General features: G+C 48.5%; 1 protein-coding gene across 6 annotated transcripts; it reads left to right on the top strand.

The window, feature by feature from the left end:
* Positions 1 to 318: 318 nt before the first annotated feature.
* UBIAD1 (UbiA prenyltransferase domain containing 1) lies at positions 319 to 24,656 on the top strand. Of its 6 annotated transcripts, none has more exons than XM_033228391.1 (3): positions 319 to 1,209; positions 12,773 to 12,861; positions 22,352 to 24,656. In XM_033228391.1, the coding sequence occupies exons 1-3, from the start codon at positions 681 to 683 to the stop codon at positions 22,367 to 22,369; spliced, it is 636 nt and encodes a 211-aa protein (XP_033084282.1). In that variant the 5' UTR covers positions 319 to 680; the 3' UTR covers positions 22,370 to 24,656. The 6 variants fall into 6 exon arrangements, with proteins under 6 accessions (XP_033084282.1, XP_033084281.1, XP_033084286.1 ...); XM_033228390.1 differs by lacking the exon at positions 22,352 to 24,656 and adding an exon at positions 10,043 to 10,091 and having other exon boundaries at positions 12,773 to 15,234; XM_033228395.1 differs by lacking the exon at positions 12,773 to 12,861.
* The last annotated feature ends 429 nt before the right edge of the window (positions 24,657 to 25,085 follow it).

Below are 25,085 nucleotides of genomic sequence, written 5' to 3'. Positions count from 1 at the left end.
AGCTGTGGGGCGCAGTGCAGGCAGGAAAAGGGCTGGACCCCGAGCTACCGTCCGGCCCCAGCCCCTGCCCTGTCCCCGCCCCCGACCCATCCCCGACCCCTCCTGCCCCACCACCGGTCTGGCCCCGCCCCTCATCCCCGCCCCACCCCTCACCGCCCTTCTCCCCGCCTCTGAACCCGCCCCGCCTCTGACTCCTCCCCACCTCTGACTCGGCCCCGCCCGCCCCGGCTCTGATCAGGCTCCCCCCATCCCCACCCCTCACCGCCCTTCTCCCCGCCTCTGGTTCGGCCCCGCTCCCTCCCGGCCTCCAGCCCACCCTTCTGTCCCGCACGCGCCGCCGGCACCTGTTTCCGGGCGCGCCTCCAGTGGCCGGCGCACAAGATGGCGGCCCTGGCGGCCTGAAGAGGGCGGCCGCGGCTCGGCCGTGGGCTCTAACGCGGGGCTGGGGGTCGGAGACAGACTTCACCCAGGTGACAGGTAGTAGCGGCGGCGCCGCTGGACCTCTTGGGTGTAAGACCCGCTTGCTTGCTGCCCCCGGACCTTGCCGCCACACCAGCCCTGTCCTGGGGCGGAACCGAAGGAAGGTCAGGCCCGGCTGCCCCGCCCCGTCCTTCCTCCTTCCCGGGCTGTCACTGTGCGTGGCTCACTTTTAGAGTTTACTACAGTCACGTGGAGCTTCCATGGCGGCCTCTCAGGTCCTGGGGGAGAAGATTAACATCCTGTCGGGAGACACTGTCAAGGCTGGGGACAGGGAACCGCTGGGGAACGACTGTCCCGAGCAAGATAGGCTCCCCCAGCGCTCCTGGAGGCAGAAGTGCGCTTCCTACGTGCTGGCCCTGAGGCCCTGGAGCTTCAGTGCCTCACTCACACCGGTGGCTCTGGGCAGTGCCCTTGCCTACAGATCCCACGGTGTCCTGGATCCCAGGCTCTTGGTGGGTTGTGCCGTGGCTGTCCTGGCTGTGCACGGGGCCGGTAATTTGGTCAACACTTACTATGACTTTTCCAAGGGCATTGACCACAAAAAGAGCGATGACAGGACACTCGTGGACCGAATCTTGGAGCCCCAGGATGTTGTCCGGTTCGGAGTCTTCCTCTACACATTGGGCTGCGTCTGTGCCGCTTGCCTCTACTGCCTATCCCCTCTGAAACTGGAACACTTGGCTCTCATCTACTTTGGAGGCCTTTCTGGCTCCTTTCTCTACACAGGAGGTAAGACTTGGCCTGTCCTGCTCGCTGCAGGTCTTAGTGGCGTCCACTGGAAACCGTTGCTTTGTAGAGGAGTTATGGGGATGTCAAAGGTGCCTTTCTAAATTAGGCCACTTTAAGTCTATAATTGTGGGTCATGAGAATTTTTTGAAACAGTGATTTGAGAAGATCCTGGTTTGACTTATGGACGTAGGGCATGACTCAAAATTTTATATGGACATTTGTTTTTATTTTTGTTTGTTTATTTATTTATTTTTTGAGACGGAGTCTCGCTCTGTTGCCCAGGCTGGAGTGCAGTGGCGCGGTCTTGGCTCACTGCAAGCTCCGCCTCCCAGGTTCACGCCATTCTCCTGCCTCAGCCTCCCGAGTATCGAGGACTATAGGCGCCCACCATCACGCCTGGCTAAGTTTTTGTATTTTTAGTAGAGATAGGGTTTCACCATGTTAGCCAAGATGGTCTGGATCTCCTGACCTCGTGATCTGCCCACCTCGGCCTCCCAAAGTGCTGGGATTACAGGCATGAGCCACCGTGCCTGGCCTCACTCATACTTTGTAATACCACAGTTTCAAATATTAGTAGAATTAAATTTGAAGAGTTCAAAATGATACACGTAATTACTTCTAGCTACTTTGCTAAGTGACTTCTTGCAAGAGGCTGATTAAGGTAGTGATGAGCATGTGGGTAAGTCCTATATATTGAGTACCTATTATGTACCAGGCACTGTTCTGTGTGATCACAGCAGTCACAGATCCCTGCCCTCGTGAAACTTATATACTGTCGTGAGAAGAGACAGAAAGTAAAACTAGAAAATTATAGTTAGGGTTTTGCAAACCCATCCTGGTTTGCTCAGAACTAAGGCAACAGGACTAAGTGGAATGTGCAACTTCTGGTGCTAAAACCAGGAAAGTTCCTGATAAGTCAGGTTGAATTGATCACCCTGATTATAGTATATGAAAGAAGATAAGTACTATGGGGAAAAAAAGTAGACCAAGGAAGGGGACACAGATTACTATTTTAAGTAGTTTAATCAGGGTAGGCTTCATCAAAAAGGTAACATTTGGCTGAGTGCAGCAGCTCATGCCTGTATCCCAGCCCTTGGGGAGGCTGAAGTGAGAGGGTCACTTGAGGCCAGGAGTTGAAGACCACCTTGGGCAACGTAGACCCCTGTCTCTATAAAATATAAAATAAAAAATACTAGCTGGGCATGGTGGTGCTTGCCTATGGTCCCAGGTATTTTGGAGGCTGAGGTGGGAGTATTGCTTGGGCTCAGGAGGTCAAGGCTGCAGTGAGCCCTGATCACACCACTGCACTCCAGCCTGGGCGACAGAGTGAGACTGTGCCTCAGAAAGGTAGTATTTGAGTTGAGTTAGATTGAAGGAGGTAAGAGATGAGGGAGTTGGCCAAGCAGATATCTGAGAGAGGAGTGTTTCAGGAAAAGGAACAGCAAGTGCCATAGGCCTTAAGGCAGGAACGTGTCCAAAGAGCTTATGGAGCAGCAAGGAGTCCAGTGTGTGAATGAAGGAGAGAGTAAAAGGAGGTAAAGTAAGAGAAGTACGTTTGGGGAGGGTAAGGAGGCACACGGATTGTATAGACCTTGTAGGCCACTGGTCTTGGCTCTGGAATGGAGGAGCCACTGCAGGACTTTGAGCAAGGGAGTGATGTGATATAATGTTTTCAAAGAATTGCTCTGGGTAAGGTATTGAGAATGTATCAAGGGTAGTGGGGCAAGTGTAGAGGCAGGAAGACCAAGTAAGTAGGAGGCTCTTGAGTAATCCAGGCAAGCGATGTTTGGTGGCTTGGATCTAGCGGGTGGTAGTGGAAGAGGTAAGTAGCCAGATTCTAAATATGCTTTGAAGGTCGACAGGATTTGCTGATGGATTGGATATGAGGTAAAGAGAAACAGAGGAATTAAGTGTAACTCAAATTATGACACATTCCATATTTTATTTACATTTTAGGACTAACTTTGGGCTGGGCGCTGTGCCTCACGCCTGTAATCTCAGCACTTTGGGAGGCCAAGGCAGGTGGATCACTTGAGATCAGGAGTTCCAGACCAGCCTGGCCAACATGGTGAAACCTCGTCTCTACTAACAATACACGGAGGATTCCTTGAGCCTGGTAGGCAGAGGTTGCAGTGAGCTGAGATCACGCCACTGCATTCCAGCCTGGGCAATAGAGCAAGACTCCATCTCAAAAGAAAAAAAAAAAAAAGACCAACTTTAATTTCAACATTATATATCCATATACCTATCCCTTTTTTGTTGATGTCACTTAACCTTAAGTGCGTAGTTTGTTTAAAAAAAGAGACTAAGCAAATATTTACCATGTCTGATACATGTAACACACATGAGCAGCTTTTAACAGAAATTCATCAACTCCCCCCAATATTTTTATTATAATACAGATATCAAAACAATCCTGAACATATTTTTCATACTTCTAGTAGTCAGCACCCACACCACTTCAAAAATTAATACATTTGTGCTGGGTGTGGTAGCTTTTACCTATAATCCCAGCACTTTGGGAGGCCGAGGCAGGCGGATCACCTGAGCTCAGGAGTTCGAGACCAGCCTGGCCAACATGGTGAAACCCTACCTCTACTAAAAATACAAAAATAAACCGGGCATGGTGGTACATGCCTGTAGTCCAGCTACTTGGGAGGCTGAGGCAGGAGAATCACTTGAACCTGGGAGGTTGTGGTGAGCCGAGATCTCATCACTGCACTCCAGCCTGGGCAACAGAGCGAGACTCCATCTCAAAAAACAAAACAAAACAAAACAAAAAAGCAAAAAACACATTTGTGACGGTGTTCATTGTACCTGCTACTTTTTTTTTTTTTTTTAAGTTTTATTTATTGAGACAAAGTCTTGATCTGTTGCCCAGGCTGGGGTATGGTGGTGCGATCTTGGCTCACCACAACCTCCGCTTCCCAGGTTCAAGTGATTCTCCTGCCTCAGCCTCCTGAGTAGCTGGGATTACAGGTGCCCGCCTGGCTAATTTTTGTGTTTTTAGTAGAGACGTGGTTTTGCCATGTTGGCCAGGTTGGTCTCTAACTCCTTACCTCAAGTGATCCACCATCCTTGGCCTCCCAAAGTGCTGGGATTACAGGCGTGAGCCACCATGCCTGGCAAATACCTGCTACTTTTTAAACAATTTCAACTGCAGCTCTCTTTCACTAAGTAAGATAGATAAAGCATACCATTTCTGTTTTCTTTTTTCTCGAGATGGATTTTTGCTCTTGTTGCCCAGGCTGCAGTGCAATGGCACAATCTCGGCTCACTGCCACCTCCCCCTCCCGGGTTCAAGCATTTCTCCTGCCTCAGCCTCACAAGTAGCTGGGATTACAGGCATGGGCCACCACGCCCTACTAATTTTGTATTTTTAGTAGAGACAGGGTTTTTCCATGTTGGTCAGGCTGGTCTTGAACTCCTGACCTCAGATGATCCGTCCCACCTTGGCCTCCCAAAGTGCTGGCATTACAGGTGTGAGCCACCTCACCCAGGCTCTGTTTTCTTTTTTCTTTCCTTTTTAGTTTGAGATGGGGGTCTTACTCTGTCACACAGGCTACAGTGCAGTGGTGCGATCTCAGCTTACTGCAACTTCTGCCTCCCGGGATCAAGCGATTCTCCTGCCTCAGTCTCCTGAGTAGCTGGGACTACAGGTGCGTGCTACCACGCCTGGTTAATTTTTGTGTTTTTTGTATGGACAGACTTTCACCATGTTGGCCAGTCTGGTCTTGAACTCATGGCCTCAAGTGATCTGCTCGCCTGAGCCTCCCAGAGTGCTGGGATTACAGACATGAGCCACTGTGCTCAGCCCTGCTTTCTTTATTGAGATTTTTAGTCTTTAGAAACACACATGCTTCCACTGCCATCTGACACTTCTTCCCGTGCTTTCATCTTGTAAACCTGAATTCTATTTCGAGTACTCCAAGTTTATGTTTAAATGACAGTACCTCAACAAGAGAAAAAAATTGAGTTGCATTTTTCCTACCCTGAAAACATAATGGGTGTACATATATTAAATATATTCTTACAAATATCCAGGTCATGTTTACCAGCTGGAATTCTTTTGTTTAACGTGTGGGTATTTTGCATTGTGATATTTAATCAAGACATTAACACAAGTAGAAGGTTGTTGATATAAGACAAGTTTGAGATCCACTAAAATTAATTGTTGTATGTTTGTCCTTCCAGTGGCTGTGGAAGCTTCATATTTTCTTTGGACATCATTGGACATCTTAACTCTTGAAGTACAACTTTAATGCTATATACATTTTGTCATTTTGCTAATACTGGTATGCTGCAGTCATCCACCATCCCACTGGAATTATTTATTCCATTCATATTAATTCTTGTTACAAATCTAACTGATTGGGGAGCTTCTGGGTATTTAGGTCCACTTTCTATTTTCAGGCTATATATATATATATATTTTTTTTTTTTTTTTGAGACAGAGGCTTGCACTGTGGCCCATGTGGGAGCACAATGACGTGATCTCGATTCACTACAGCCTCCACTTCCTGGGTTCATGTGATTCTCCTGTCTCAGCTTTCCAAGTAGCTGGGATTACAGGTGCATATCACCACGCCCAGCTAATTTTTTGTATTTTTAGTAGAAATGGAGTTTTACCATGTTGGCCAGACTAGTCTTGAACTCTTGACCTCGTGATCTGCCCTCCTTGGCCTCCCAAAGTTCTAGGATTGTAGGCATGAACTGCCATGCCAGGCCTATATTCTCTTTTCGTAATTTGTCCTTGGTGGCCCAATAAACATGCCTGTCCACCTTGTAAATGTCATATCTTCATTATCTTCAAGGCCCCAGTTAATCATACCATTGCCTTTCTTTTTTTTTTTTTTTTTTGAGACGGAGTCTTGCTCTGCCGCCCAGGCTGGAGTGCAGTGGCCGATCTCTGCTCACTGCAAGCTCCGCCTCCCGGGTTCACGCCATTCTCCTGCCTCAGCCTCCCGAGTAGCTGGGACTACAGGCGCCCGCCACCTCGCCCGGCTAGTTTTTTTGTATTTTTAGTAGAGACGGGGTTTCACTGTGTTAGCCAGGATGGTCTTGATCTCCTGACCTCGTGATCCGCCCGTCTCGGCCTCCCAAGTGCTGGGATTACAGGCTTGAGCCACCGCGCCCGGCCACCATTGCCTTTCAACAGCTGCATAAGCATAACTCAAAGGTTTTGACCTGAGAACTGGAAGATACCATCTGGAGTGATGTCATTATGTGAGAAGGGCAAGGCTGGGGGTAGAACAAGTTTTGGGGGAAAAGCAAGAGATTGACTTCGTGGTTTTTTGTTTTGTTTTTTGTTTGTTTTGAGACAGAGTCTCACTCTGTCTCCCAGGCTGGAGTACAGTGGCGTGATCTTGGCTCACTGCAGTCTCCGCCTCCTGGGTTCAGGTGATTCTCAGCCTCCCAAGTAGCTGGGATTACAGGCGTGCGCCACCATGCCTGGCTAATTTTGTATTTGTAGTAGAGACAGGGCTTCACCATGTTGGCCAGACTGGTCTTGAACTCCTGACCTCAGGTGATCCACCCGCCTTGGCCTCCCAAAGTGCTGGGATTACAGGCGTGAGCCACTGTACCTGGCCAACTTTGGACATCTTAATGTCTTAAATCTCCTAACAAATTTGTCAAATGGGTAGTTCAAGTTCAGGGAAGCCTGGGCTAGAGATTACGTATTTGGGAGTCATTGGTCTATAGATGAAGTTGTAGGACTGGGTGAAGTCATCAAGGAAGGGAGTGTTGGTAGAAAAGTCAGTCCTGGTCTGAGCCCTGGGACACTCCCACATTAGAGGTGGGAGAAGAAAAGGCACAGGTAAAGGGTATGTGAGCAAGCATCCAGAGGAGTAAGAGGAAAACCAAACGGCTGTGGTGGCCTGGCAGCCAATTGTAAAAAGTTCAGTGAAGAAATTAATGAGGTGCTGTAATAGAAAGTACAAGGTGGTGGTGAAGGGAAGAGGCTGTCTTTGTGAAACTGACATTTAAACTAGGGCTTGAAGACGGAAGGACAAGAAGCTGGCCATGGGGTGGAATTGGAGTCTGATTGTGATGCCGACTCCTCCAGGGCTGAAGGACCACCAAGTGCAAATGTGGTGGGTGGGAGAGAGTGTGACATTGGCTAGGATCTACTGAAAGGTCTGTGTGAGCCAGAGGGGATATGAGACACAGTTGGGGAGTTAGGCAGGGTCTCTGTCATGGCGATCTTAACAAGTCCTACTCCTCAGCCTCCAGGGCTCAGTCCTTGGACCTCTTTTCTCTATCTCCATGTACCCCCTTGGTGATTTTAGCTTATGGCTTCAGATGCCATCTGTTAAGCTAGTGACTCTTAAACTCCAGACTCATATCCAACTTCTTACTCAGCAACTTCTCCTGGAACTGTCTCACAGACATCGCAAGCTTAATATGTCTGAGACCAAATTCCTGATCTTCTCCCCAAGGAAACCTGCTTCACCCACAGCTTTTTCCCCATTTTGCTCAATGGCAGCTTCATCTTAGTTCTTCAAGCCAAAAGCCATGGGCATCGTCCTTGACTCTACGTCTCACATCCAATTCATCAGCAAATTCTGTTGACTCTCCTTTCAAAATGATTATAGGATGTGACCACTTCTTATCGTCTCCAGCCACCACTGTGATCACTGTCCCTATATTTTTGTGGCAGGCTCCCAGCTGATCTCTTTACCTCTGTTCTTGTCCCGTTCAGGCTGTTCCCACTCAGCCACCAGAGTAATTCTGTTAAAATACAGGGCAGCCCTGTCAGTCCTGCTCAGAACTCTTCAGTGGCTCCCATCTCACTCAGTGTAAAGGCCAGGGTCTTTACAGTGACCCCCCCCAGGGTCCTACATTCTTTGCCCACACTTTACCCTCCCCCCAGTTCTCTGACCCACCCTCCTCCTTTCTTTCTGCTTATCCTGGGCCAGCCACGCTACCCTCCTTTCTAGTCCAGGAGCATGCCCGACCCCTCCTGCCCCTCCCTCAGGTCCTTTGTAGATGCAGCTTCCTCTGTTTGAAATGCTTTTCCTGCTTCTAACAGTGTGGTTCACTTTCTCGCTTCCTTCACCTATTTGCCCAAATGTCAGCTCTCAGTGAGGCCTTGCTTTCTACCTTGCTTGAAATCACACACCTGCTCTGTGCCCCCACCTGATACTCCCCCTGCTGCTCTTCTCTGTGGTTAATTTTCTTCATAGCACATGTTACCTTCTAATGTGCCATATAAAGTACTTAATTTGTTAATTATCTTCCCCCTTAGACTGCGAGCTCCCTCCCTGCAGTCAGGGATTTCTGTCTCTGGTCTTAGCTGAACCCTTAGCACCCAGAGCAGTGCCTGGCATGTAATATTACTTAGTAAATATTCATCCAATGAACAAATGGGGAGGCATTGAAATATATTGAGCAGAGTAGTGACATAATCTGGTTTAGGATTTTTTTAAACATTGACTTTTATTGACATAATTGACACACAGTGAAATACACAGATTTTTAGTGTTAACAGCTTGATGAATTCTGACAAACGTATATAGCTGCATAACCCACACCCCTGTCATCATCCAGAACACTTCCATGACCCCCGAAAGCTTCCTAGTGCTTCTTGCCTGTCAATCCCACACTCCCTGCCCCCATCCAGAGGCAGGGAAAGAACCACTGTTCTGATTTCTCTCACAGAGATGAGGTTTCCCTGGTCATACAAATGGAACCATTCAGTATGAACTAGCTATGTATGTATGTGTATTTCAGTCTGAGCTCTCGTCTGGCTTCTTTTGCTCAGCGTGATGTTTTTGAGATTCCTTGCGTTGTTGTGTATATCAGTAGTCCCTTTTTTTGCTGAGGAGCGTTCCGTTGTAACATACCACAACTTCTTTATCCATTCTCCTGTTCAGGGACATTTGGATTGCTTCCATATTTTGGCTATTATGACTGAACATTCATGTTCAAGTCTTTTTGTGGATATTTGTTTTCATTTTTTCTTGGGTAAATGCCCAGGAGTGGAATTGTTGGGTCACAGGGCAGATGATGTTTAATTTTATGAGAAACTGCCAAACTGTTTTCTGAAGTGGGGTTGTACTTCTTTACACTCCCACCAGCAAGAGTTCCAGTTGCTCTGCATCTTGCCAACTTTTTGATTTATGTTTTAACAGATTCATTCTGGCTGCCATGTGGAGAACTGGCCCAGTATTTCACTATGTAAGCTCATTCAGAAAATGGGGTTGGGAGAGGAGGAATGCCTAAAAGGAAATTCCCAGATGGTCCACGTCTCTGAATCAGGTAGAGCACATGAGCCTTAGGCCATGCATGTATCAAATGCTAGGAAACGGCTTTCTCCCCAAGGGCTCTACTGTTTTCTTGTGTCAGATAACCAGATCTTTTTCCTCCCCAGAGTGGGTTGCTCTTGGTTTTGGGGTGGGGACAGAGATCTCTGCTCAACCTTGCTTACATCATCCTTTTTTTTTTTTTTTTTTAAGACAGAGTTTAGCTCTAGTTGACCAGGCTGGAGTGCAATGGTGTGATCTCTAATCATCGCAACCTTTGCCTCCTGGGTTCAAGCGATTCTACTGCCTCAGCCTCCCGTGTAGCTGGGATTACAGGCGTGCACCACCATGCCCAGCTAATTTTTTTTGGATTTTGAGTAGAGGTGGGGTTTCTCCATGTTCGTCAGGCTGGTCTCAACCTCCCGACCTCAGGTAATCTGCCTGCCGTGGCCTCCCAAAGTGCTGGAATTACAAGCGTGAGCCACTATGCCCAGCCTTTTTTTTTTTCTTGAGATGGAGTTTTGCTCTTGTTGCGCAGGCTGGAGTGCAGTGGCACGATCTCAGCTCACTGCAAACTCTGCCTCCAGGGTTCAAGCGATTCTTCTGCCTCAGCCTCCCGAGTAGCTGGGATTACAGGTATACGTCACCACACCCGGCTAATATTTTGTATTTTTAGTGGAGATGGGGTTTCTCCATGTTGGTCAGGCTGGTCTCGAATTCCCGATCTCAGGTGGTCCACCTGCCTCGGCCTCCCAAAGTGCTGGGATTACAGGCGTGAGCCGCCATGCCTGACCGCTTACATTGCTTTTTGCCAAGTGATCTAAGGAGGTGTTCTTGGAGAATCCAGCCAAAGGTCAAGGCTGCAGTGCTGTTGCATTTTCTTTCACAGCCAGACCCATGGAGTCTCTTGGGGAGCTGAGGAAACAAGCACAACAAGAGTGGGCAGCTATGGAGGAACTGGCTAGGTCTGTGCTGGGAGTATTCCTGCCCAGCATCTTCTTTGGGTGGGTGTAGTCCCCTAAATGTGTGAGATATTGCAAGAGACATCAATTTACTAATTCTGAACTGGAGCTCGTTCTGTGCTTGAGGGAACTTCCTCCTGGAGGGCATGTCCTCATACAACCAAATTATTTGTGAAAACATGGCTTGGTATAAAAATCATCCAAATAGAAGGAAAAAAAAATTTGTCTTGAGGGTGCAGAATTAACTTGCCAAGTGTTGGAGAGTGTCAGTGGCCATGCCTTAATGCCCTTCCCTGGAGACACTTTGTTCTAAAGAACTAAGGGTATGTATTTAGCACCAAGGAACCCCAGCCGCTGATGTGAAGGTGAACTTGGGCTGGATCTTGTTCCTTAGCTCCCATGGCTTTTGAGCCTCGAAGACCATTGTTATCTGTCATTTTATTTTATTTTGATTCCTGTGGGTAGTGGGAACATCTGTCATTTTAGACTGGTTAAAATGCCTAACCAGAGGTTTATTTTCTGATCCTGAGTCCACATCTCGTAACTTGCTTGGAACTGGAGTTTTATAAGCTTCTGTAGCAATCAGTGCGTGGGTCACCTCCCTCAGCTTCACCCATTCCATGCTGCTTTACCTGTTTCAGTCTGAGTGGGACGTTTTTTCCTCACCTTGGTCCCGAATTCCAGGTGCTTGTTACTGTAGCTCTGTGTTTAGTTCAGCCCTTGTGCCAAGTATTGGGGAGTGAGCTGTGACCAAGCCAGACACATGTCCTGCCCTCATGGAACTTACCGTTTAGTGAGAAAGGTGGAGGTTAATTAGAAGCATGATGAAGTTTTTGAACATGGCAGGCAGATTACCATGGGAGCATATTGCAAGGGGATCAAATGTGGCTTAGGGGTGAGGGGAGGTGGTCCTGGGGAATGGTCTTTAAAGTCTTAAAGGGTGAGTAGAGTTAGCCAGACCAAGGGAGGGGTGTCTGAAGGCTCTGATGGATTGGAAGAAGTCTGTGTGAAGAGGGGAGGAAAGCTCAAGGTGACGCAGGAGAGGTAGGGCGGGGCCACAGGTGAGCCAGGTTAGAGATCTGGAACTTTTATCCCCAGGGTGAGTGGTTGATAAGGGTTTAAGTGTATGTTGGGGGAGGGAGTGGTCAGATTCCTTTTTTATCTATTTGTTTATTTACTTATTTTTTTTGAGACAGAGTCTCGCTCTGTCTGCCAGGCTGGAGTGCAGTAACATGATCTTGGCTTGCTGCAACCTCTGCCTCCCAGGCTCAAGCATTTCCCCTGCCTCAGCCTCCTGAATAGCTGGGATTACAGGTGTGTGCCACCACGCTTGGCTAATTTTTGTATTTTTAGTAGAGATGGGGTTTCACCATGTTGGCCAGGCTGATCTCGAAGTCCTGACCTCAGGTGATCCGCCCGCCTTAGCCTCACAGAGTGCTGGGATTACAGGTGTGAGCCACTGCACCCGGCCAGATTCCTATTTTTAAATGTTCACTCCAACTCCTTTTTAGAGATTAGATTAGGGATGGAGAGGGGGAGGGGTTATGAGATTGGAAGCTGGTAGACCAATTTGGAGGATGTTGCAGTATCCCAGGCATAAGATGACCATGAGGTAGATTTGGGAATGGGGTAAGGGGGATGGAGTGTGGCCCCGGGGATGGAGAGAATGGGTAGTTTTGAAGGAAGTGGGTTAGACAGTCTTTGAAGTAGATGAACAGGACAGAAGCAGGAGGTAGGGGTGGTTTCGTTTCAACCTCATGGGAGACAGAGGAGGGAAGCAGCATTATGACTCTCCTGTCCTCGCTGTTTTACTTGTTGCAGGGGTGCCCGTTTAGGGACCCTGAAATTTCACTGAGATTCACTGGGGGTTTTTAAAACCAGAAGATGCCTTGAGATTGTAGGGGAAGGAGGTGGAAAAGTAGAAGGCTGGGGTGGCTGTTCTGTGAGGGATTGATCTCACGGTGTCTTGCAGGGGTTGGTGAAGGGTGAAAGACAGCAAAGAACTGGATTCTAAGACCTTTGGATCCTTCCTGGGCTCTCCCATTGAACTAAGAGTGTAGTGGGTGCCCAGTGTGCTATGTTGCAGAGCTCTGTTGTGGGACAGTAGAAAGAGAAACTTGGGTATGAACCTGAGAAGAGGGACTTGAGGCCTCACTGGGCATTCTCTCTGCACCTGTGTCATTGGAGAAGAAATCAGAATTTGCTCTGTGGGGTTAAGGGACGAAATGAGTGCCTACCTGTACAGTCTAAGGATTTACCATTTTCAGCCAGAAGTGGCCTGCCTCTTCACTGGTGAACAGTCCCTAAATTTCAAGCCTTGGTCTCATACCAACTCTCTGGATTTTCTGGCCGCAGGAATTGGATTCAAATACGTGGCTCTGGGAGACCTCATCATCCTCATCACTTTTGGCCCGCTGGCTGTGATGTTCGCCTACGCCATCCAGGTGGGGTCCCTGGCCATCTTCCCACTGGTCTATGCCATCCCCCTTGCCCTTAGCACCGAGGCCATTCTCCATTCCAACAACACCAGGGACATGGAGTCCGACCGGGAGGCTGGCATCGTCACCCTGGCCATCCTCATCGGCCCCACGTTCTCCTATATTCTCTACAACACTCTGCTCTTCCTGCCCTACCTGGTCTTCAGCATCCTGGCCACACACTGCACCATCAGCCTGGCGCTCCCCCTGCTCACCATTCCCATGGCCTTCTCCCTTGAGAGACAGTTCCGAAGCCAGGCCTTCAACAAACTGCCCCAGAGGACTGCCAAGCTCAACCTCCTGCTGGGACTTTTCTACGTCTTTGGCATCATCCTGGCACCAGCAGGCAGTCTGCCCAAACTTTAAGGGGGCAAGTAGTTCCCCCCACGACATGTCTCCTTTTCTTAGAATATATTAAAGTCAGAGTCTCTGAGGAAGGAATGTGATTTGGCAGTCAGGGTACTAAGCATGGGTGGGAACTCCTGCCTTTTAAAAATTGTTTTTGTGTTCTTAAAGTTAATATGTTGTTTCTCTCTCTCTCTCTTTTTTTTTTCTTCATTTTATGGGGAATTTAAAAACCATTCTTGTATCAGAAGGTGAATTGGGCGCACGGTCCTTGTTTTATTAAAAATTTCCACTAGAGGGTGTTCTCAGGTCACTTTGCAGTGAGGTGGACTTAGTTCCTCCTTGTTCTGTACAGAATGTCCCCAGACTTTGTAAAGGAGCTGCTCAGTTTGGAAAAAGACCCTAACTGGGCAGAGTGTCGTCCTGCTTTCTTGGTCTTGTGGGATGTGCTATGATTGGTGCCAGGCCTCACTAACACAGGGGCTACCTGTCTCTTACTCTCAGCACCTGTGTCCTGAGTTATGCTGCCTGAGAGAGAGAGTCCCTCATTAACAGCCTGTGTGACTGTCAGCTTTTTGCCTAAATTGTGATTCAGATGCTTTTGTTCCTCTCTCCTTTCACTTACTGCCACAGTTGAGGAAAAGTGTCAGATTACCCTGCAGCAAGACATGCCAAGGACTGGGAGGGGAAAAAAAACCACGCTGGAGGCAACTGAGAAAATCACTGCCTTTGGATAGAAATCAGTAGGGTGGCTGTTTTCCCTTTGTTGAATCTACTAGAGTGATGGGAAGGACTCCCAGCCCTTTCAGTAACTCTCAGGAGCCCTGAAATGGTAGAGGCACTGCCATCCTTGTGGGATATTCAAAGCCCACAGGGCTTTTCCCTCCCGATTGCATCTTGTGATGCTCCCCATGCCCACCCTCTACCTCTCCACCTCTATGGTGTTCCCATTTGTGTGTTTCCCATCTGTGGAACCAGACTATTTGAGCAACAGCTTAGCAGCGAGTCAGGGACAGCTGCCACTTTCCACAGAGCCACAGGATGGGCAGAGCAGGGACCCAGTGAATGAATAGCCAGTGGACAAACGGTCTTGAGCTCTGTTCAGCCAGAGTGATCAGCCCCGCCAGTGAAGGGGCTGTGTCTTCATCCTTGAAGACAGATGTGCAGTATTGACCCTGCCTCTCCCCAGGGCTTTGTGGATAGTTGAGGGCTTCAGTGAGGTCACACTCAGAATGGGGCAATTCCAGCATTTATCCTGGTTGCGTTTCATTGCATTGTCTGTGAAGTGTAATTTCTGGGCCAGAATTGCTCAGTTGCATTTGATCCAGGACTAAAATAGATTGGAAACGGTCATCATTGTTTTCTGTTGTGATTATAGCCATTCTAGCAGGTATTTAAGGTCATGGCCTGCAGAAAATGGTGTAAGAACTAGTTCTTAATCTTTCAGATCAAGCTAATTATGATATGGAACCTTGAGTTCAAATTGATTGATTTATTTGGAAAAAAAAAGTTTGAAAATTGCAGAAGTTCCTCTAAAGTTAAATCAAAGGTGGTTTGTCTAGCAGAGAGCCAGAATCTTCTAATAGTGGGCAGAGCCCAGAGACAAGGGGAAGAAGGACGACCTTCTCCCCTGTCCTTCCCAGCACCATTTTTGTTTCACACCAGGCTTGTGGCATTTTGGTGCTCACAGGGGTTTTGCCTTCTGACCTCTTTTGGAGTAGGCCATTCTCATGCAGGGCTCACCCTGAGGCTGGAGGACCAAGGACTCCCTGTGTCCACCTACCACATATGCCTTGGTGGTCACTCCTGTCAGAGCTGTCAGTTCTGCACTGTGCCCTGGTGCGGATTTTAATGCATATTTTTATATATAAATGTCCCCAAAGGCCAAATTTGGTGCCAGGTTTTATATGCATGTCACCATAATTTGTATTATGTCCCCTGAGTCAATGAAGGTTTTCTTTAGACTTCTTAATTAAAAAAGAAAGAAAATGTTCACCAGTGGTCTGGCTTCTAGTTTTTGCTTTCCTCATACTTACTGTGTGATTGTGAACTCTGATTTGTAAATCTCAGGGAGACCAAGGCAGTGACATTGGATATTCAGCTGTGTGGAGGGGCACCTGGTCTTTGGTGATGGGTTTGGGTAGGGTTTGACCAGATTTGATGGGCCTTTAGAAAAGGCAGCAGGGACTGGGCATGGTGGCTCACGCCTGTAATCACAGCAATTTGTGAGGCCAAGGTGAGAGGATTGCTTGAGCCCAGGAGTTAGAGACCAGCCTAAGTAACATAGTAAGACCCCATCTCTACGAAAAAATTTTAAAAAGTTAGCTGGGCATGGTGGTGCATGCCTGTAGTCTCAGCTACTCAGGAGGCTGAAGTGGAAGGATCACTTGAGCCTGGCAGGTCGAGGCTGCAGTGAGCTATGATCATGCCACTGCACACCTGCCTGGGCGATAGAGCGAGACCCTATCTCAAACAAAAAAAGCATTGAGGGCGGCATGTAGCTACAGTGGATTTGCCAAGAGCCAGTCAGTCAGGCCAGATTAACTTGGTTTCATTTTTCTTTTTCTTGATAGGGTCACTGTGCTGATAGATGGAGAGTGTGAGGTAGATTGAGTACCTGTGGGTTTCAGCTAGACATTGGACAATATATCCTATGAACAAGGCAGAGATATGTGGGATGGATAACAGTGGAGTTAGATAAATTCCTGAGAGACTGAACAGGCGGTGGGAGTAAGCTAACTGATCAGCACGTCAGTGTCAGCTGGGAAGGAGCCCTTAGCAGTTGGAGCCCTGCCCTCTGCCCTTTGCTCAGCTGGGTTCAACACCTGTTATTAATGACTCGGATGAGGCAGCCAAAATGAAAGGTTTCACGAACCTCGGAGGAAGAGCTTACAAAATGACTGACAATTAGGAGCCTCATAAATCAAAAGGCTGCTTTGATGGGTCAAAAGAAAAATGTAGTGTGAATAAATACAAAGCGATACACTGGGGTCCCAAAATGAACAGCATACACATCAGAGAGGGGGAGAGCCATGGTGTGACAGCCATGGAGATGTGGGGGATGAGTTTTCTCAGTGACTCTGGAATCTGACATCACTTGTCTTTGTTTATATATTCATTTTTTTGAGACCAAGTCTCAGTGTCGCCCAGGCTAGAATGGAGCGGCGCGATCTTGGCTCACTGGAATCTCTGCCTCCCGAATTCAAAGCCATTCTCCTGCCTCAGTCTCCCCAGTACCTGGGATTACAGGCACACACCACCACACCTAGCTAATTTTTGTATATACATATTTTACACATATCTCACTCTGTCGCCCGGGCTAGAGTGCAGTGGCACAATCTCGGCTCACTGCAACCTCTGCCTCCTGGGTTCAAGCGATTCTCCTGCCTTAGCCTCCTGAGTAGCTGGGATTACAGGCACCTGCCACTATGCCCAGCTAATTTTTTGTATTTTTAGTAGAGACGGGGTTTCACCATGTTGGCCAGGCTGGTCTTGAACTCCTGACCTCGTGATTCGCCCACCTCAGCTTCCCAAAGTGCTGGGATTATAGGCGTGAGCCACTGCACCCAGCGTAATTTTTGTATTTTTTTTTTTTTTTTTTTTTTTTTTTTTTTTTTTTTTTTTTTTTTTTTTGAGACGGAGTCTCGCTCTGTCGCCCAGGCTGGAGTGCAGTGGCCGACCTCAGCTCACTGCAAGCTCCGCCTCCTGGGTTTACACCATTCTCCTGCCTCAGCCTCCCGAGTGGCTGGGACTACAGGCGCCTGCCACCTCGCCCGGCTAGTTTTTTGTATTTTTTTTTTAGTAGAGACGGGGTTTCACCATGTTAGCCAGGATGGTCTCGATCTCCTGACTTCGTGATCCGCCCGTCTCGGCCTCCCAAAGTGCTGGGATTACAGGCTTGAGCCACCGCGCCCGGCCAATTTTTGTATTTTTAGTAGAGATGGGGTTTTACCATGTTGGCCAGGCTGGTCTCGAAATCCTGACCTCAGGCAATCTACCCATCTGGGCCTCCCAATGTGCTGGGATTACAGACATGAGCCCTGCGACCAGCTGCCTTTATTGCTTTGAGTCAGATTTATTCTGCTCCCCAGTCAGGTGGCTGGGAATTCAATGCCAGCTACCTCTTGAGCACCCTCCCATCTGTCTGGGATCACCCAGGACTCCTGGCCTCTGTGGGGCCAGAGCCAGGGATTTTTGCTTACCATCAACGTCTCTGCTACTGGACGCTGGGGTTTGGCCCTGGAATCTGCCCTTGTCTTGGACACCGCTCCTCTAGAAGGGTTCAGAATGCCCTTTCCTGGTGACAAGTACCAGTGAGGCACAGATTCCTGCTACTCCAGTCACATTTCTGCCCAGTCTTGGAGCACTACCACTCTACCTACAATAATGCCCCATCCAGCTCCCCTACTCAAAGCGTTTCCCTTCTCTGCCCTTTGCAGGACCTTCGTACTGAATCCCACTCAGATGATGACCTTTGGAAGCTCGGGGCTGGCTTCTTCTGGAGTTGGGTGGGAAAAGATATGAATATGTCTTATGTTTTCTTACTAATGCTTCCCTTACTCCTATATTAAAACCACCAGGACAGGCACAGTGGCTCATGCCTGTAGCCCTGGCACTTTGGGAGGTCAAGGTGGGTGGATCACTTGAGGTCAGGAGTTCAAGACCAGCCTGGCCAACATGGCGAAACCCTCTCTTTACAAATAAATACAAAAATTAGCGCCTGTAATTCCAGCTACTCAGGAGGCTGAGGTGGCAGAATCTCTTGAACCCAGGAAGCGGAGGTTGCAGTGAGCTGAGATCGCACCACTGCACTCCAGCCTGGGCAACAGAGCGAGACTCCGTCTCCTAAATAAACAAATAAATAAAAAATAAAACCAACACCTGAGCCTTTGACCTGGGCCAAAGCTTAGTCTGAGTCAGTAATGAGCTCCAACTTCCATGCAGGTTAATGTGATCTGAGGTAGAATTAACAGGAGAATTAGCATCCAGAATAAGGAAGGCAGAAGTTCTGCCCATCCCTGTGTGGGTCATTCCTCTCATGCCCAGTCCTGGGTGCTATGCCTTCTTCCTTTTCTCTAGATATTAATAGAATCAATGTGGTGAGAGATCAAGAACATGCTGTAGATATAATATACTTGGATTTCAGCAAGGCATTTGACAACATACTATGAAATATGGAATGGGACCGAGCACGGTGGCTCATGCCTGTTATCCCAGCACTTTGGGAGGTAAAGGCGGGTGGATCACTTGATGTCAGGAGTTCCAGGTCAGCCTGGCCAATATGGTGAAACCCTGTCTACAAATAGACAAAAATTAGCTGGGCGTGGTGGTGCACACCTGTAATCCCAACTATTCAGGAGGCTGAGGCAGGAGAACCACCTGAACCTGGGAGGCAGAGGTTGCAGTCAACTAAGATGGCACCACTGCACTTCAGCCTGGGTGACAGAGTGAGACTTCATCTCAAAAAAGAAAAAAAAAAAAAGAAGGAATGGAATGGATAAAAAGACAATTACAGGAGCTTGCTTTCTATGTGCATGTGTGTGCACGTGTGTGTGTTTGCATTGGTAACGGCTGTAGTAGAGATTTCCATTTCTCAGTATAAGAACCACATTTTGAGGATGTTATCAACAAACTGGATCTTGTCCAGAATGCCGTTGGCAGATGGGTGGGGGCACATAAAGCCATGTCAGCCTGGAAAGGAGAGTCACAAGAAGGCTGTCTTTGGGAAGATGGGTTGGACTTTTTTGTTTTTTTAACCTTTTTTTGCATGTGGCTTCAAAGGGTAAAACTAGGACCAATGGGTAGAAGTTATATGTCTCCAAGTTGAAGCTCTTAGCTCAGGAAGGTTTCTTCCTTCCTTTCTTTTTTCTTTTCTTTTTTTTTTTTTTTTTGAGACAGAGTCTCGCTCTGTCGCCCGGGCTGGAGTGCAGTGGCCGGATCTCAGCTCACTGCAAGCTCCGCCTCCCGGGTTCACGCCATTCTCCTGCCTCAGCCTCCCGAGTAGCTGGGACTACAGGCGCCCGCCACCTCGCTCGGCTAGTTTTTTGTATCTTTTAGTAGAGACGGGGTTTCACCATGTTAGCCAGGATGGTCTCGATCTCCTGACCTTGTGATCCGCCCGTCTCGGCCTCCCAAAGTGCTGGGATTACAGGCTTGAGCCACCGCGCCCAGCCATCTTTTTTCTTTTATTTTCTTTCTTTCTTTCTTTTTTTTTTTTTTTTTTGAGACAGAGTTTCGCTCTTGTCACCCAGGCTGGAGTGCAATGGCGTGATCTCAGCTTACTGCAACCTCTGCCTCTGGGGTTCAAGTGATTCTCCTGCCTCAGCCTCCTGAGTAGCTGAGATTACAGGCACGTGCCACCATGCCCAGCTCATTTTTGTGTTTTAAGTAAAGATGGGGTTTCACCATGTTGGCCAGGCTGGTTTTGAACTCCTGACCTCAGGTGATCCACCTGCCTCAGCCTCCCAAAGTACTGGGATTACAGACTTGAGCCACTGCACCTGGCCAGATCAGGAAGGTTTCTTAGCCATTGGAGAAATCAGCGAGTGGGATGTTCAGAATGTCTCAGTCAGGGGTGAGTTCCTTGTGACTAGAGGCATTCAAACAAAAAGAAGGTTGCTTGTCAGGAACGTGGGTGTGAAGAGTCACGTCAGAGAGGCGTTGGATGAGAAGACCTCTAAGGGTCTTGCAATCCTGTGATTCAGTTGTTCTGTTATTATGGGATTGTCTTTCAGACCTGCCCCCAGGGGTTGGGGGGACAGAGTACAAGAGCCGTGTTAACATTTCTTCTCCTTGATGTCGTTGACGGTCTACCCATCTTAAAAGGAACAGCTGTGATATTCTTTTTTTTGAAAAGATTATATATATATATACACACACATACACACACACACACACACACACACACCACACACACACACACACAGTTGATTGCACCTCGAAAGCCCTTGAAGTGAGAGGGATGACAGCTCCTCTCCTCTGAGCCCTGCGGACCACTCTGCTGCTAATGGACTGTCAGCTTCTTTCATTATGGGCTCCAGACTGTGCAGGCTGGTGTAAAAGGAGTGCCTCTGGCAAGAACCTGGCACTTGGGTTCCAGCCAGTTGACATTTGTGATCTGCCCTTCTTCAAACTGGGACAGCCCTCCCACCATGAGTGACGAAGCTAGGATGGCGAATGGTGGTATAAACCAAGTCGGGTTCCTGACTGAGGAGGGGGCAAAGGCTGAGTCTGGGCTCATCAGGAGGCTTGCAAACGGCTTCCTGGGGTCAGGGAAAGGCTGTAATTGCAAGGCATAGACTCATTTCAGAAGATGCTGGAGCTCTGGGAGGAACAGTGAGGGCCGTGATCACATGCTCCCAACCAGGCTGGGTAACACAAGTTGGGCTGGGGTCCTTCTATGATGTTAATGCATCCCCATGCATCCCAAGGGGCAGAGCTCCATGTGGTGTGATTCAAGGGGTCCTCCAAAGTCTGCATTCCCACGCTCTTGCCATATCCTGGCCTCTTTCTCCCCCAGCTCGGCTTAGAATTGCCTCCTATTAGGATCACAAATGGGCTTAACAGGGAAGACAACAGCATGGTGTGTGTTACGTGTCTATTAGTTTGTCAACATGTTTATTGTCAATTTCTCCTAGTAAGTGGTAGGACTAGAGTATAAGGACCATGTTTTCTTTTCCAGCCCATCTTAGCACTAGCACAGTGTGTGGTACAACAGAGCAGGTACTCAGTAACTAATTGTTGAACGACTGAGTTACATGGGAGGGGCTGGACCCTCTAGGGCTGAATGACAGGTGTGAGAGTTTGGACCACTGCATCACATCAGCTGGCAGTAAGGACAGGTGAGTTCCACTTGGGGTTGGAGTAGAGGAGAACCATGGCAGTAACTCATTATTATTATTATTATTATTATTATTATTGTTATTATTTTGAGATGGAGTTTCGCTCTTGTCACCCAGGCTGGAGTGCAGTGGCGCGATCTCGGCTCACTGCAACCTCTGCCTCCTGGGTTCAGGCGCTTCTCCTGCCTCAGCCTCCCAAGCAGCTGGAATTACAGGTGCCCGCCACCACATTCAGCTAATTTTTGTATTTGTAGTAGAAAGGGATTTCACCATGTTGGCCAGGCTGGTTTCGAACTCCTGATCTCAGGTGATCCACCCACCTCAGCCTCCCAAAGTGCTGGGATTACAGATGTGAGCCACTGCGCCCGGCCTCATGTCAGTAACTCTTAAGAGCTTTTAAGATCCGGCTCATATTCCTGGCGCGTAGAAGTCTCTAAATAAATAAGTGTTGGATGACTGGCCAAGGGAATGGCAGTAATAAAGCTATCATTTGTTGAATGCTCGCTATGGACCAGGCACTGTTCTGGTGCTTAAATACATTCTTTTAGTGCTCATAACAACCCCACAAATTGGATATTAAGCTCTCTTTTTCATAAGAGAGGAAACTGAGGTTCAGGGAGATTAGTAAACTTGTCTAGGGTCATCTGGCTAGTAAGCAATACGACCATGATTCAAATCTTGCTCTAATTTAGTGCAAGTTCTTTTATTATTATTTTTAATTAAAAAATTGAGACAGGGTCTCATTATGTTGGCCAGGCTGGTCTCGAACTCCTGGCCTCAAGCAGTCCTACCTTGGCCTCCCAAAGTGCTGGGACTACAGGTGTGAGCCACCACACCCAGCCTTCAGTGCAAACTTCCCCTCATCTCTCTGCTTGCCCTACAGTTCCTTGCATGTAAGGGGCTAATCCATTGGTCTGCCTTTAGCTGCTCCCAAGTGTGTGAGTGATGGGGCCAGCTATGGGCCTACAGAAGTGGCCCATGCGTTCGTGCCAGGGAGGTGGTTCCCATCAGGGTGGGATGGCTGCCTCCTGGCTGGTGGCATTCCCACCAACACCCCCAGGGGCCAGCTCTATGGGGATAATAACTAAGCTTGTTGGTCTAACCTACTCTGGCTGGTTGGGCCAAAGTTACAACTCAAAGTCTGCCCATCCCCAGAAAATGGAGAGTGGCTCCTGCCTACTCACGATGATGGAGGCGAAGGTCCAGTCTCAGGTTAAATGTATGCTTCTGTCCCCTCATCTGTCTGTCCTCATTCGTCTCTTCAATTCCAGTCCTCATCTAGCCACTGAAGCAGAGTGCCCACATCAGGAGCGTGGGAGCAGCCAGTGCTCAAGCTCCCAGAAACTGCCCAGTGACCTGCCTCCTAGACCTGCTTCCTGAGAATGGGGCTGGCCACCTTCCAGGAGAGGAAAGTGAGCCCCTTCCCGCCTTGGGGTGGACAGCACCTGGAGCTGATAGTTGTATGTATGTTCGGGACACAGGGTACTCAACTTCAGGTTCAGTGTGCCGTGTGAAGGGAGAGGAGGTTGACACACGTCAACTGTAGAATAAACACCACAGAACATCAAGGTAGAGATGGGGCTGATGAGTATCAGGAAGGCTTCCAGGAAGAGGTGACAATGAGCGGGGATCAAGGTTTCTAGGAAGAGGTGGCCATGAGAGGTGATTGTTCCATGGAAACTGAGGTGCAGATGGACAGCTCAATTCCCCCAGCTGGAGAAAGCCCCCCTGTTGCTGCCTGAGAGTAAGACTCAAAGTTTTCCTTAATCAGCCTCTTTCTTTTGGCTGTGCAGTCAGACAACTGGAGCATTGAGGCAGGTGTGCCAAGGGCACTCTGACCACTGCCAAGGTCAAAGCCTTCTGCAGAATGAAAACTCCGACACTTCCTTGCTGAGAAACAAACGAGAGAATGGCAGGGGTGTTTAATCATCCTCAGCTGCCAATACCTAATCAAGATGAATGGCCTGGAGAGACAAGGCCCGGGAAAGCATCCTGTGAAGCGGGAGCGCTGAGCCCAAGTCTCCTGCGAGTTAGGAGCCCCTCAGCTCTGTGCCGCATTGAGGCCAAGGGAATACCAGGTGGGAGGCCCTCAGATTCAAGGGACGTGCTGAGGGGGTCAGAGGTCACCATAGTCACCAACGAGGGCCTTCCAGCTGACGCTTGCCTTGGCCAAAGACCTTTACTGAGAGCCTGCTCTGCCCCAGGAGGCAAAATAAACGAGGCACACCCCTGCCCTTCGAGGACACACAGTGAAAAATAGCAAAAGCTACATACGTACATTATCCTGTCACCTCAAGCGTCAACACAGACACTTGCACCTAGAGATTCTTAAAGCCCCTCGGAAGGACAGGCCGCTCACAGCCACGTGTAAGACACAGAGGCACAAAGGCTATGGGGGAATGAAGGCAGAAGAGATGAACTTCTCCATGTCCCATTGTTCCAGACCACGAACAATTCACTATCTGTGACTAGATCTCCTCTGGTGCCATCTGCAGGTGGCTGCAAGACCAATTTATTGAGCAAGTATTATGTTATAGGCACTTGCTAAACTCTGGGAGGTATAATGGTAAATGGGACCTGATCCCTATCCTCAGGAAACTTAACGCTCTCCAGAGGACAGACAGACAAACAGGCACACCTTATATCACTCCTGGAGTTTGACTGGTGAAGTGGAAAGAGTTTGGGCTTTTGAGTCTGGCAGCACTGGGTGGGTAGAAGTCCAGGCTCAATCACTCACCCCCGGGATACCCTTAGACAAGCTACGTAACCTCTTTGAGCTTCCGGTGCCTCCTCTGCAAGGGAGGATGATAGTGTCTGCCTTGTAGGGTAATTTTGGGTTTAAATGAGGTAGTGCTCACAGAGTACTTAGCATATGCCTGGTATGTAGTAGGCACTTCATAAAGTGAGTTCCCCCCATCCCCCACTTTGTTTTGAGACAGGGTCTTACTCTGTAGCCCAGGGTGGAGTGCAGTGGCACAATCATGGCTCACTGTAGCCTCAACCTCCCTGGGCTCAGGTGATCTTCCCACCTCAGCCTCCACAGTAGCCTGGACTACAGGCTTGCACCACCATGCCCAGCTAATTTTTGTATTTTTTATAGAGACGAGGTTTCACCATGTTGCCCAGGCTGGTCTCCAGCTCTTAGGCTAAAGCAATCTGCCCGCCTCAGCCTCCCAAAGTACTGGGATTACAAGCCTGAGCCACTGCTTCCAGCCCCCTTTCCTTTCTTATGGATGACTATTTTAGAATGTTGTTTTTTGTGTAATCATGGACTTTCCTACTGAAGGGGAGAGGGTCCATGGTTGAGGGTCCATGTTCTTCCCGATACTCGGCACAGTGCCTGGTACATTCATTCATTCATTCAACAAACATGTATTGAACACCTGGTAAGTACCAGGAACTGTGTTAAAACTAAACATAGAAAATGAACAAGACCAGATGTCTGTGCTCCCAGAGCTTATATGATAGTGAGGGAGATAGAAGAGAAACAACTATTCATCGTAAAACTCTGCTGTGGTTTGAATGTTTGTGTCCCCCAGATTCACATTGAATCCTAATGTTGAATCCTACGTTGAAGCCTGATCCCCAACATGATTGTATTAGGAGGTGGCAACTTTGGGAGGGGATTAGGTCACGAGAATAGAGTCCTCACAGGTAGAGTATTAGTGCCCGATGAAAGAGACCCCAGGGAGCTGCCTTGCTCCTTCTTCCGTGGGAAGACACAGCTGGAAGGCGCTATCTATGAACCGGAAAGTGGGCCTTCACCAAACCAAGCCTGCCTTGGTTTTGGACTTGTTAGTCCCCAGAACTGTGCGACATTTCTGTTGTTTATAAGTCACCTAGTTTAATGGTATTTTGCTGTAGTAGCCTGAATAGTAGCCTGAATGACACTCTGTGTATGGGGGGTGTCCATTTGGTGATTCCGAGGGGCTCTGCCCTGGCGCCAGGATAAGTTCCATGCAGAAGCTGAAAGATGACCCGTGTGCAGCCCTTCTGTCAGGAGAG

This window comes from Trachypithecus francoisi, unplaced genomic scaffold (assembly GCF_009764315.1).
Source record: "Trachypithecus francoisi isolate TF-2019V2 unplaced genomic scaffold, Tfra_2.0 Lachesis_group12, whole genome shotgun sequence".
In the NCBI taxonomy this organism is placed as follows: domain Eukaryota; kingdom Metazoa; phylum Chordata; class Mammalia; order Primates; family Cercopithecidae; genus Trachypithecus; species Trachypithecus francoisi.
The sequence above is the reverse complement of the archived record's forward strand: the minus strand, read 5'-3'. Positions and strand labels throughout refer to the sequence as shown.

Coding starts and splice junctions, on each gene's coding strand:
- UBIAD1 (XM_033228389.1), top strand. CDS start 681: ATGGCGGCCTCTCAGGTCCTGGGGGAGAAGATTAACATCCTGTCGGGA. Junction 1,210..12,772: donor CTCCTTTCTCTACACAGGAG/GTAAGACTTGGC, acceptor TTCTGGCCGCAG/GAATTGGATTCAAATACGTG.